The 14,255-nt window shown below is 41.0% G+C and overlaps 1 protein-coding gene across 2 annotated transcripts in view; it reads left to right on the forward strand.

The window, feature by feature from the left end:
• Positions 1-14,255, forward strand: part of aff2 (AF4/FMR2 family, member 2) — a 207,938-nt gene that overhangs the window by 146,065 nt on the left and 47,618 nt on the right. For both annotated transcript variants that reach the window (XM_085287892.1, XM_085287896.1), the window contains exon 11: positions 12,266-12,383. In XM_085287892.1, the coding sequence (XP_085144018.1) occupies positions 12,266-12,383 (118 nt within the window). The remainder of the gene's footprint in view (positions 1-12,265; positions 12,384-14,255) is intronic.

Here is a 14,255-nt window from a genome sequence, read left to right on the forward strand (position 1 = left end):
TTACCTTAACTGTACTTTAAGTAGTCGTGTTTCATTTCTGTTGTAATGTAACCAGACGTGAACGCACTGACGTTGGTGATAAATAATGCAATCATGTTGGCAAGTTAAACAGACAGGTTAAGCAGTATCATGCAGCTTGGCGCAAGTTCAAATGTAAAAACACCTTTTCAAACAGTGTCACCCCTGCTGCTGCCAGGGAACATTATGCTACATATGTAGAAATGGAAACCTATTATAGCCTTCCCCACAGTAGCGCCCGGGGCAAACACACTCTCACACAAGCCACAAATACACAGATGCACATGCACGTATCGCTGAATCCTGGAGGCCGAGAGAAGCAACGTGAAGGTGAAAACAAAAGGTTTTCTTCTGCAGATTTTAGTTTTCATGCAGCCGTGCTTAGTAAATGCTTAATAAATGCTGTATCTGATTTTCTTTGGTTGAGTTATATTGTTAGAATTTATTGATTTACTCACCCGACTAATAATCTTCTTACCAACAAGGAATTTGTATTTCCAGTAATTATTGATAGATGTGTACACTGGTGTCCCACAACAAAGTAACAGCAACAATTTCATAAATCATGTCAAATTTTCACTTTCTATCCTACAAAGACATGCGTTAGGTAAACAAGCACACATGCTGGAGCGTGCACACACGCGTGATTGAGAGGGAGATGGAGAGAGATTATAAAGCCAGCTGTGCGGCAGGAAGCTCTGCCAAGTGAAGGGCAGAACCAGCGAGCTGAAGGCAGATGATAAGATGACAGATGAACTGAGCCCAGATGGCCTCCACATCTTCACTTCACAGTCCCATAATGCTGTTGTAATTGTGCATATTTTCACTCCCTTCTCCGGTTATTTGAAGAACCTGTAGTTACCTGTTCAGCATGATCACTTTTCCTGCAGCCTCTGTTGCGTCGTGTCTCCGCTGGCAGCAGTTTATCTGAGCGGTGGCCTGTCTGGCTCAAAGCCATGCGCTCTCTTGTCTAAAGAGCCTGATCAATTCAGTTTAACAGCAAAGGCAAATGGAACATGAAAAAACAATATCAGCAGCTGTCTATTGTCTCTTGATTGTCCTCCTTGCGTTTAATACCTGCTGGTTAATTAATGGTGACCAAGTCCAGAGTGAACAGTACAGTGTAAAGCTGATGGGACCCTGGAGAAAGACCAGAAAACAAAACCTTTCTGAAAATCTGATGTAAATATCACTATATACGATGAAAGTATAACTTAACCATATACAGGATTAACTATAGTTTTTACAGGGCTTTGTGCAGTCATGTGAAAAACTAAGTGCACCTTTACTGTTTCCAAAGGTATTACCTTGTTACCGTCTTAACTAGGGATGGGTACCGGTATCTGGTGCCATGATGGCACCGGTTCCGACATAAACGGTAGTAACCAGACCGAAAAACAGCGCACATTTCGGTGCTTTATTTTGTTGCTTTTTTTTTCCTGAGCTGTGATACACTTTAGATTCTAGCCAATCATTTTATGTTTCCGAGGATAGTAGGCGGGTCCAGGTACGTACGTTCTTTTAGAGCAGAGCTACAGATTAAAAATGCCCAAGGCAAAGTGGTCAAAAGTCTGGTTGTACTTCACAGCAAAAGATGCAAACTCAGCAGCAACAAGTGCTTTAAGCTGATACTGTGATACTGTCAAAAGAGGTAACACCTCGAATCCAATGAAACACCTGGCGACGCATAGCGTTTTTTTTAAAAGCCGAGAAATGCGCCGTATTTGATAGCTTGCTGCGAGACCTCACACCGAGCACATCTACTGCGGGTGGGTTGCCTGTTATCGGACCGGGAGCAACATCCCCCAAAAACCCAAAGAGGAGAGTCCTGGCCCCTAGCCCTGCCAGTGTAGCAGAAATGATGAGGATGATGATGGCAGCAGCCGTTCTTCTCTGCGTGAGTAGCTTAATGTTGTTCGTGTGTAATTTACGTTGAGTAGGCTAACCACGTTATTACATTAATGCATGTAAGGTGAACTAGCAAACATCATCATAGCTACATGCGGCTGTCTTCTTGTTTGATGGCAGATACTCCCTTCACCCTGGCTAAAAAGGCTAAAATGACCAAAGAAAAAGTGGAAAACAGTTAAACATGAGAGGTTTTTGGACAAAGTTTGTGTTTTTTCCATTGTTTAAGCACTGCTTCCAGCCAAGAGTGATACCATATATGCCCCATAGCTGCAGAAAAGGCTAACATTGTTATCCTTTTACAAAAAAACAGCTGAACATGAGAGGTTTTTGGACCAATTTTGTGTTCTCCATTCTTTAAGCACCGGTTCGAGCACCGTTTAAGCACCGGCACCATTTCAAAAGTACCGGTTTGGCACCGGTATCGGATAAAACCTAAACGATACCCATCCCTAGTCTTAACTTCTATGGAAGCTGTAAGGGTCGACTTTGTTTTCCATAGGACCGCACATCTATTCAGTTAAAGCACAGAATCAAACAACAGTTGCCTCCAGCTGCTTTATATTGATACAATAATAGAGAAAACCCCAGGAATTAGTGATAGTGGGAAGGAAGAACTCCCTTTTTGTCAGGAAGAAAATTTCAGCTGAACCAGGGTCAGGGAGGGGCATTACAGACAGCGTGCAGAGTTTGATATAGATATAGACTTTCAGCCTGTTCTCACAACAATATAGTGACGATTTGTCACGTCCGGAGGCGTTCCTGAGGAACGCGAAAGGTGACCTTCAGCATTCATATGCTACGTGCTGGGTTGTGGATGAAATCCAGCAAAAATGATGCTCCTGCGGTCATACACGTTCCAGCCATGTATCCCTAACCCTGTAACCTTATCCCTAACCTTAACCAGCACTCTAATGACGTTAGATAGTGTTTTCCAAAGCAAATTAAGTAAAACGAACGTACATGTGTAGATTTATTCCAAACTCATGTTTCCTCATTTTCCGATCTGGTAATATAGGGATGTGCTGGGTGCCCGGAAGCGTAATATACTGACGTTTTGTCACCTGGTGTAAAATGTTACGCTTTGGGAGTGAGAACATGTCACTATTTTAACTAAAGTATTCTTAATTTAAGCACAAATCAACCTGAATGCAAAAGTAATCTTAAGCTTGTTTTTGAAAGGGGCTGCTTCAAATCATGATGAGTCATAAAGCAATTAAACAAAACCTGAGGTTGAACTATAATAACAATCATACATGTCTAGTCAGATTTAGCTAAAAAACAGTATAGTTCAAGTTTAGGAGGAGACAATGACTTAAGTTTTTTAAAAAGGCCCTTTCACAGTGTACACACCTCCTCATGCACTCAGACTACCAGATGTGTGTGGCTGTGTAAACACACTCTGTAACCACTGCTGTGTTTTTGTGGTCAAGCTGGACCCACAAACAATGAGGCATCATGACACTAAAAGACAGATATTCTGTACTTGAGTAGAAATACAGATCCTAGTGTTAAAAATACTCCAGTAAAAGTTGAAGTACTCATTCAACTTCTTTACTCCAGTAAAAGTGAAAAAGTACCGGCTCTGAAATGTACTCAGAGTAAAAAAGTAAAAGTAGCTGATTTTCTATCACCTATTTTTATGCAAAGTAGGCTGAACCTTGTGCTGCATTCATTTAACAATAAAATAAAATTAGTAGATGGGAATAATAAAGTTACTCAGCTGGAATCAGGAAAGAGAAAAAGAAGGAAAAAAACATGTTTATTTTCTGAGGGTGACTTTGCCTCGAAATAGAAAACATGTGTAGGGAAGAGGTTCAAGTAGATTCAGCAGGTGGAGGAATCCTAGAAATCAGTAGTAGTGGCTCATTGTGTGGGAAAGAATCACAGCTCATGATCATTTCTGTTCAGAGCTCCAGCAGATTTTTATAGCTCAGGCTGTGATCAGCTGACCTGCTGCTGCTCTGAGGTTTACTGCTCTTTGTGGATTTACCTGATTTTAACAGAAGTTTCATGAGCTGATTTCCATCCTCGACACTGACACTACACGGTCTATGCTGGCTTTGTATTAGACAGTATGAAGTTGGTATGAAGGTAGAATTCGGTCAGTGGATCTCAGCATCCTCAGCTTAAAATCATATGAATCTCTGCTCCCCTCGATGTAACCAAACTCTGCCCATGAAACCACGGCCGCTGTGCACCAGTCACACTGTTCTTTACTTTAAATCCATCACAGTGCAGCAAACTAACCTGTTTGTCCTGCACTGAACTGCAGAGGATTTTCATGCAACCTTAAATAACAACCTCAGTTTGGTTTGTAGCACATTTCACAATATGAAAAAAACCCATAATGCCACATGTACTTTACATTTCCAGTTCATCAAACAGCGTCCTTACTATTAAATCTACCCTCTGTTCTTCCTCTCCTGCCTTTCTTATCTTTCTCCATCTCTGAGTGAAGTCAGCTCTCTTCCTTTTCTGTGAAATACAGCAGCTGGACCTTCAGTTGTTTGTTGAACTGATAGAAAGGTTACATTTGAAATCACCTGACACTTAAAAAAATGTAACTCCCTTTCTGCTCGCTCGTCTTCTGTATGGATAGAGGCTGAAGTACCGCAACTTACAGACACCTGCAGTTTTTCGGGTGTTGTGCCAAGAAATTAATAAATAAAAACACCCAATTTAACCCCTTCAACTATGCCACACAGGGTTTTGGGGTTTGTTCGTTTTTTGCATCTTTCATGTCTTTTTGTGCCACATCTCCTGGTAATAAATGCATTTCATGTGTTTCAGTTTGGGCTCAAATCACTTTGATGTTTGAAACCCGCCGTGATGTGAAATAAAAACCCCTCAAAGCGTTAAACCAAAAGTAACGAGCCTGTTTTGAAAATGTAAGGAGTACAAAGTACAGACATTTGTTTGAACATTCAGGGAGTAAAAGTAAAAAAACTACTCAGGTAAAGTACAGAACCGAAAGCTCTACTTCAGTACAGTTACTTTGTTACCTCCCGACTCTGCTGAAGGACCAGCATTATGTGCAGCGTTGCAGCTTGCTGTAGCACAGGACTGTGACCCACACACACATTTTCCACACGTCTCACTGGTATGATGAAGAAAACAAAACCTCCAAAAACCAGGAATTACTTCTACCGAGCTCTCCCCCTTGACCCTGTTGATAGTTCCAACCACGAATACTTTGTTGAGTCACTATTTAAAAGGCTGCAGCCTTTAAATATGTGGGTGTCGTGTGGATCTTGTGAGGCCCACTGGACATATCAAACCAACGGATCACTTTGTCAAGGCTGTAAGGCTTTCATTTCCCCTGTTGTGCCTGTGATTTTATCACACAAATAAACAGACACCGAAGCTTCTGCTGGAGCCTGAAGATCTGACAAAGGCTATTTTGTAAGTCTTATCTGTGTTACTTATGCAACGTTGACACAGGAATACACAGGAAAAAACCCAGAGCGAAGCCTCTTTGTCCTAAATAAGCAAACAGGTTTGATGCTTACGACATAAACAAGGACAGAAACACTAATTGGAAGCACTGAAGAGGAAATTGTCTTTCGGGTAGTTTGTATACAGGAAACATATGTCCTGTCACTTCCTTTATATACAGCCTTATAACACAGACTGAGCTGAGTGATTATAAATACATGAACGAGGTAATATAAGATATTATGGGAGACAGGATATCAACAATAGGGATTTAATAATGAAATAAGAGCTAATATCTCAAGCTCACTCAGAGATAAGTGACATATGTTTCACCGTTTCTAACTGACAACAAGGGGAATGTGTTTGGAAAAACTAGTAACTCAGTGTCCATCAAGTCATCGGCTCAGACACACTAATGCACTCCTAGATGAAGTTTGTATGTCTTAACTTGAGCTAAACATCTGAGGCATGTACACGAGACGTCCACTTAAAAGCTGCTCCGTCAGTCTGCACCAGCTGGCGCCGCATTTTAATTTGGCAACAACGGCGGCATTAATTTATTTCTGACGGCTTGATGGCTGATTCCTGAGGAAAGAGGAGGAAAGCAAGCCAGATGTAATGCTTTCACACGCATACTCATCTCCTTTCATCTCCTTCCTTCAACACATACTGTTTATGTTGCCAGAATAAAATAGGCTAGAGAGCACTCAACTGAAAATCCCATTGAGAGTAAAAGACGCTCACCCTCCTCCTTTAACTTCACTCGGCGCTCTTTAAACAAAAACGAAACACATCAGAGCGGGAAACGTAAACTCGTGTCGGGCAGTTTTTGTCTTTTGACGAATGACGAGCTGAAACAAAAAAGCCTCCCATCGGATGCATTAAATGCCCTTTGCACCGTTTGCCCATAATGTTTCTATTGTGGTGTGAAAAAAGACATTTTATGTTGCAAACGTCTGATAGCAACACAATGAATAATTTAAAAAACTAACATCACCCAGGTCCACTTAAACAGTTCTGCAGAGGGAGCCCGGCACTCGTACAAGTCTTTCCAGCACTAATGACAAACAAGTGCAGCCTACTTCGATGCAGCAGATGCTCAGCTGATGTTTGTTCTCACCTTGATTTCTTGCCAGATGTCTTATCGGCACTGTGGGCTAGCTGCCCACCGAGGAGAGTTAGAAAGTAGACACTCATTAAATAAGACGGTGCTTTATATGAAAGCAAGCTCCAGTTTTTCCTGGAGCAACAACAGAAGCAGATTGTAATCCGGCTTAAGAAAAAACTGCTGACCAAAAGACTTCTGCCTGCCATCAGGGTCACGTCAAGTCCAGTGTCATATTTTGGGATATTTGGGGGTGAACTTTGAACTTTGCCAGATCTTTTTGCACAGTAGTGGACAATCAGTTTGCTTTTGGACCTTTATGTAAACTAAATGATAACTACTTAATAATTCTCTTGAAGAGATGCATCAGGTAACGTCCTCTTGTAGCACTGATTTAAGCCTCATTTGTCCAAAAGTTATTCATTTGTTAGATGGAAAAGAAAGAGTGGCATACTGTAGTCGCGCCACAGTCTGGGTCTTTTGGACTTGAATCAATAATATTAATGAGCCTCCTCTGCAAGAGAGATCTGCTGCTGACTCAAACACACTTGGTTCTCTTTGGTTACACATCAAAAGATCTTTAAAGGCAGTAAGGGACATAAAAACGTCGGCTTAGACTGAAGTCCAGGTTATGTCTGCTGTTACCATCTGTCTGGCATCTCAACTCATTTCTTCATTAATCTGAGCATAAGCAGGATCGTCACTAAAAAACCTGACAGTCCTTGTTTTCAGTTTCATGCTGAAACAATCCAGAAATGCAGTTTCTCAGTTAATGTTCACAACATTCGTCACATTGCCTCCCATTTCCTTATCAGGTATCTGACGGACACAACACTCACCACTCCAACATAAACACATACTAGACTTTAAACAGTGATATTGGGCCAAGCTGTATAACATCTCAGATTCTGACTAAAGAGAACTGAAGGAGCAACAAGTGTTTAAAAGATCATTGTCTGAGGATATAATCCATTATTTGTTTTAATCAGATTGACAGTGAACAGTAAAAAGCAGTATTAAGAAACTAGAAACAGAAGTTATTTTTCATAGGTACTGCAAATATGAAAAATAAATTAGTGGGGAAAAGCACTACAACTGTAGTCTGGAAACATTAATATAATTATAATCATTGTAAAAAATAAAGCTGACTACTGATTTCACCTACCGTGGATTATTTTTAGAACATAACTCTCGCGATAAACGAGGGGGCGCTGTATATCAAAGTAGCGGGTAAGGCCTAGCAGACTCAATCCGGTCCACTCGCCTGTGCCGAGACACCGATCAGCTAGCGCTGACTCAGTTATCATGTTGAGTAGCCCTTCTCATTGTTGTCATGAACTGGATATCGTCTTTGTCCTGCCTTCCTCAAGAATCAAGTAAAAATAAAAAAATAAAAGTTGCATTAATATTTTACTTAAATCTGTTAAATAATCAGAACTATGACTCAGAATTCTTGAATGAAGTTTCCCTCGTTCTGCTCGATGTGTTCAGATGACATATATTCACTATATCAGCTTTAGGGCGTCAGCATGTCAGTTTGTTTGTAGTGTATCATGGCGCCTCCCAGGGGTTAACAGAAGATGAATTAATACATCCGCTTCTCATCTGGATGCATTTGGCCTCATCAATAAATTTCCCCCAGGCATAGGAAAGGTTACCTAATGACATTTAAGCAGCACTGACATTAAGCAGTATATACATAACCATCACAGCACATGAAGAAAATCAAAGTCCCCTGTTACAGGAAAAAAAGAGAGAGAGAAATAATTGGGAATCATATCACTGACTCATTTCCTGTGTTACTGTGATGCTGATTCACCAGCCAGGCAAAGAAAACCAACACACATACATGAAGCTTTCCTGCGTTTCTTAAAAATACTTTCCGAGGGTGCCTTCGTATGTCTTCCAAACACACAACTGGCAGAGACTGCACGATGTAGGGTATGCATAGGGGCGCACACAAACATGTATACGAGGGTTTAACACAGTGCTTTGCCAATATTGTTTCAACCGGTTTGCTATTTATTAATTTAATTTAATTGAAACTGAAAGAGAGGGAAGACAGAGAATAGATGAGTAATGATAGAAGAAAAACAGGACAGAGACTGCATTCATACAGTCTCTGTCACTGTGTGTGTGTGTGTGTTGCCCGAGGAACAGTTGATGGATTTGCTGCTTGACTGCTCACACAGATTGGTGCCTGCTGTGATGGCAGCCTTGAACTGAAATTACGTGCACACTCTCACATACACAAAGGGAACTACACATAATTGCAAAAAAACTGTGTGCGCGCACGAGTGTATTTGTGTGTATTCTTAAGTTGGGACGAGCGGGCGTGTTGCCTCCAGGAGGCCATTTAAAGCTCTGTGGAAGGATGGATGAACACAAGGCCAGCCGAAGCACCAGAGAAGATGAGACAGGTTCAAAATGCTGTGTTTATGCATTGATTAGTAGCTAGGCTTTTTTTTACCCACTGATAGGTGCGTAATTTTTTAGCAAATCAGTCATAAAGCAGTCGACTCCTCTGATTATTATCTTTTGTTCAAAAAAGTGTGTGAAATGTTTTTGAAGTGAAGAGAAAACAGGGATTAGTTTAAACGTCCTGAAGGATCTCAGAGCCGCTTCCTGAGCTCAGTTTTCCAGTTACTCTGATGATAGGCTGAGATCATAGTTCATCCAGGTCTTGTTAACTCCTCCCTGATGACACAAATGAGAGGTGGACAAATAGTTTGGTCTTGAAAGTTGTGAAGATTTGTGTTTTGTTCCCATGTTTGGGCTAAACAGGGATAGCAGGGAGAAAGAACGTTCAACGACACCATCTATTAATCCACCAATAACGACGGAGCCTGAGAAAAGATTCTGTCTTACACAAAAACTACTTTACCTCACACTCATTTCTCCCCAGTTCCATCAGGATATATGAGTTTTTATTAAATGCCACATACGATCATTAGCTGACATCAGGTGTTTGAACCAGGTAGCTGTGAATTCCCTATGGAGACGCTGAGGACAATAAATTGTATGTAAAAGTAGCTATATTGGACATATATGTTCAATTAAATTAAAGTGTGTCAATAATCTGTATATGTATGTCTCTTTATGTGATTCTTATTTCCTTCTGTGGCTCTTAGTGTGATTTAATTTGACACCCTTGATTAAATAATGAAACACATTGGTTAAAAACTGAATGACCATTGAATGAATGGGATCATCTCTAGTGGAAAGTTACTGAGACAGTGTTGTTTAGACTAGAATGAGAGAACTTCTATAATAAAACTGTTAGGGGCACACCACCATTTTGAGATCCACGGCAGCGTGTCATGCAGGACGCATCTCCCTTTTAGAAGTAATAAAGTGTTAAATGGTCTACTGAGCAGTGTTTTGTCTTCCATCGGATGCCTCTGAGAAATCCAAAGAACTCGGTGAAGTGTTGATATTTACAATTGGGGGCTCGTCCGGGATTCCAATAGGAGGCTGAGGAAGATAGATTGGGCGATCTGGACACAAAAGAAGGTGTTGATATTTACACCTTCTTTTGTGTCTTTTTCTTCATTTTGAGTATAAAGCGATGAAATTAAATTGTCATACGTTGTACTTGGGTAGGGGTTGTGGTGACACGGAGATTTATTTATTCATTTTAAAAATGGAGGCAAGCCCAGAATTTGTAATAAAACACTGATAATGTAACGATATTGCAGATTATTTGAATGTTGCATACATACACACACAAAGGCAAATATAAACTGGAAAAAGGGATAAAATGTAAATCATTCAAATTTCCCGCCAAAACTGCTGGTAAGTTATCATAGCCATCATTTGGAGTAGATGTCCCCAAGCCCCACGGCACGGACCGTGGTCGTTTGGGCCACAAGACTTGAGGCTCGGGTGTGAACTTTATGGGTTTTATTGGTTTTTATCGTTAACTCGGTTTCCCTGGGTCTTTTCCCGTGTGTTATGAATAAATCTTTTTTTTGGTACCAGTACTGGTTTTATTTTGTTGTATTTATCCGCAACACCTTAAAGGTCGGTGTGTGAAAATATTGTCGGACATAAACCGGTCTGTGGCGCAAAAAAGGTTGGGGGGCCGCTGCTTTAGCATCAGGGATTTTGGGACAAGACCCTCAAAGTCAAACTTTTCTCAAACCTGAGGTAAGAATACCACTGATTGATGAATTAAATGGCTATCCAGGCAATCGAAACATGGAAAGTCAACTACCTCTGCTTTTATTTAAATGAGAACCGTTGTTGGGTGCTGATTAAGCTCACATCCCACGAGGCCAGAGAGCAGCGGTCCGGGTTATAGTCTAACCCAGCGGTCCCCAACCCCCGGGCATCGGACCGGTACCGGTCCGTGAGTCGTTTGGTACCGGGCCGCGAGAGTTGAGGCTCAGGTGTGAAATGTATGGTTTTCAGGGTTTTTATCAGTTTTCAGCGTTATTTTGTTATCGTTTTTATCGTTAACTCGGTTTTCCTGGGTCTTTTCATGTGTGTTATGAATAACTCTTCTATTTTTCAGTACCGGTACTAGTTTTATTTTGTTGTATTTTTCCGCGACACCTTAAAGTCCAGTCCGTGAAAATATTGTCGGGCATAAACAGGTCCGTGGTGCAAAAAAGGTTGGGGACCGCTGGTCTAACCCACAGGCCTTTGCTACATGTCTTCCCCCTCTCTCTCCCCTCTTTGCTGTCTCTATCCAAAAAAAGCAAAATGCCAATAAATAATATAAAATAAAATAAAAACATCCAACAGAACACCCCTGTTAGACTAATGAACAAACCATTTGCTTTTCGAGGTAAAATGCATTTTTCTTCCTCTTTATTTTACATGAACATCGCACATATTCAAAATATAAATAATAGTCATCTAGAACCCCGCTCATCGCTTTAACGCAACAAACACGTTGGCTCATCTCATTCGAACCAGACTGATAGAGAGCTACAGTCTTGACACTAAAGCCAGAGAAGCAGTACAAGCAAGAGTGAAAGTCACGACCCAGCAGGTACTTTAAACAGCCCTGACACTGATTGAGACTAAGTGGCAGGATGAGTCAGTAAACACTGTAGGGCTTCATCCAGTAGCAGTGAACAAAGGATGTTTGCACCCACACATGTCGTGCATAAATTAAAGTATATTTATATAAGAAGGGCACTTCTGATACGTTTTTAATGTGCTTGTTCAAATTCATGTCCACTTAAGGGCAATTTACTTCCTGAGTTTGAAAGTTGGATTTAAACAGACAAAAAGATTTGAGTTCAAGCCAGCAGAGAGGTGACTTTGGTGATAGAGTCCTCTTGGCTGTGCAACATTTGAAATCAATAAAAGACATAATTGACTTGAGCTGGCGAATGAGAGGTCATGCCAGAATTTTAAAGTCTTTTATAGTGGATGTCATGTTGTTTAGAGAGAAAGGAAGAGGACATGCAGATGTTTAAGCCATGATTCTTTAAAAAGATCATTTCCTGTCCTAAATTTATGGATGATTGAAGATTAAGTATCATCTGGATAAAGACCATCTAATGTTCTGAAAGTGTAAACCTTTGTTTCTGACAGGCAGTGCTGACAGTCATAACAAAAGCAAAAAGCAAAGCAGCGAGTGGACATCCGTGTCATCCCGCAAAGTGTGAAACTTTGTGCTGAAACTTTTTGGTGTAACCTCATTAGCGGTGACAGTGTCCGTCGCTGTGCTTTCTCAGCATCCAGTGAAACTGATTTTGTTTTGTTCCATTGTGACATGTTGATCCCCCACACACACACACACCCCATCTACCCCCCATTCTGTCTGTCTTTCTTTTTTAGTGGTGCATCAGGGAGCAGCAGTGAATCAGAAAGCAGCTCAGAGTCTGACACCGACGAGTCTGAGAGCAGCTCCAGTGACAGCGAGTATAATCAGGCCTCCCGCACAAACACTCCAGAGGTAGGATGACAACTCGATCTGTGTGTGTGTGTGTGTGTGTGTGTGTGTGCTTGTGTGTGTGTGCTTGTATGTGTGTATGTGTGTGTGTGTGTGTGTGTGTGTGTGTGCTTGTGTGTATTTATGCAGATTTCCTGGTAACTGTGTGCACACAGTGGGTACCAACTGGGTAAACACACAATTTATTGGGAAAAAATGCTAACCATTGTTAAAATGGTTAAATACAAATAAGTAAATATTATATTCCCTTATGTTTAATGTATTGTAAAATAAATGAAGAGTCATGAAAGGTGATCCTTTTTCTCAGCTGTTAGATCTCATTTAGCCAGTTTTTTTCTGTATCACATGCAGTAATGTGTTAAAGTCTTGAGCCACCCTTCGATTCTTTAGATTTTTCTAGGAATGGTCCTGGGATTTATTGAAACATGCAAAAATAAATGGAAATACAGTACCTAAGGCAAAAGCAGAGTTTGTAGTTCTAATAGGTTAAAAAAGTCTGTAAGTCAGTTAGGGCTGGGTATCGTTTAGGTTTTATCCGATACCGGTGCCAAATCGGTACTTTTGAAACGGTGCCGGTGCTCAAACGGTGCTCAAACCGGTGCTTAAAGAATGGAGAACACAAAATTGGTCCAAAAACCTCTCATGTTCAGCTGTTTTTTTGTAAAAGGATAACAATGTTAGCCTTTTCTGCAGCTATGGGGCATATATGGTATCACTCTTGGCTGGAAGCAGTGCTTAAACAATGGAAAAAACACAAACTTTGTCCTAAACCTCTCATGTTTAACTGTTTTCCACTTTTTCTTTGGTCATTTTAGCCTTTTTAGCCAGGGTGAAGGGAGTATCTGCCATCAAACAAGAAGACAGCCGCATGTAGCTATGATGATGTTTGCTAGTTCACCTTACATGCATTAATGTAATAACGTGGTTAGCCTACTCACGCAGAGAAGAACGGCTGCTGCTGCCATCATCATCCGTCATCATTTCTGCTACACTGGCAGGGCTAGGGGCCAGGACTCTCCTCTTAGTGTTTTTGGGGGATGTTGCATAACAGGCAACCCACCCGCAGTAGATGTGCTCGGTGTGAGGTCTCGCAGCAAGCTATCAAATACGGCGCATTTCTGGGCTTTTAAAAAATACGCTATGCGTCGCCAGGTGTTTCATCGGATTTGAGGTGTTACCTCCTTTGACAGTATCACAGTATCAGCTTAAAGCACTTGTTGCTGCTGAGTTTGCATCTTTTGCTATGAAGTACAGCCAGACTTTTAACCGCTTCGCCTTGGGCATTTTTAATCTGTAGCTCTGCTTTAACAGAACGTACGTACGTACCTGGCCCCGCCTACTATCCTCGGAAACGTAAAATGATTGGCTAGAATCTAAAGTGTATCACAGCTCAGGAAAAAAAAGCACCGAAATAAAGCACCAAAATGTGCGCTGCTTTTCGGTCTGGTTACTACCGTTTATGTCAGAACCGGTGCCATCATGGCACCGGACACCGGTACCCATCCCTAAAGTCAGTTGATATGAGCGCCATCCGACCTCACAAATCACATGATAGGCTAGGTTTCACAATGAGTTCACCTGAAATCTTGGCTGATTGTGACCTACACCCGTCTTCACACCTTGGCTTGTTCAAGGTTCAAGGTTCAAGGTTCTTTATTTGTCACATGCATAGTTATACAAGTATAACACACAGTGAAATGTAGCCTGACACGCTCCTTGACATGTGCAAAAAAAAATTATATATACTATATATATATAAATATATATATAGTATATACATTGGGTGAATGTGCAGTAGTAGCAGCAAGCAGGTGAATTCTGTACATTAATATGAATAGACATCTGACTATTTTACAGGATAGACAATATAAACAT

This window comes from Mchenga conophoros, linkage group LG2, assembly GCF_057382185.1.
Source record: "Mchenga conophoros isolate Kocher_MC1m ecotype Shallow Benthic linkage group LG2, M_conophoros_male_GT1.1, whole genome shotgun sequence".
In the NCBI taxonomy this organism is placed as follows: Eukaryota; Metazoa; Chordata; class Actinopteri; order Cichliformes; family Cichlidae; genus Mchenga; species Mchenga conophoros.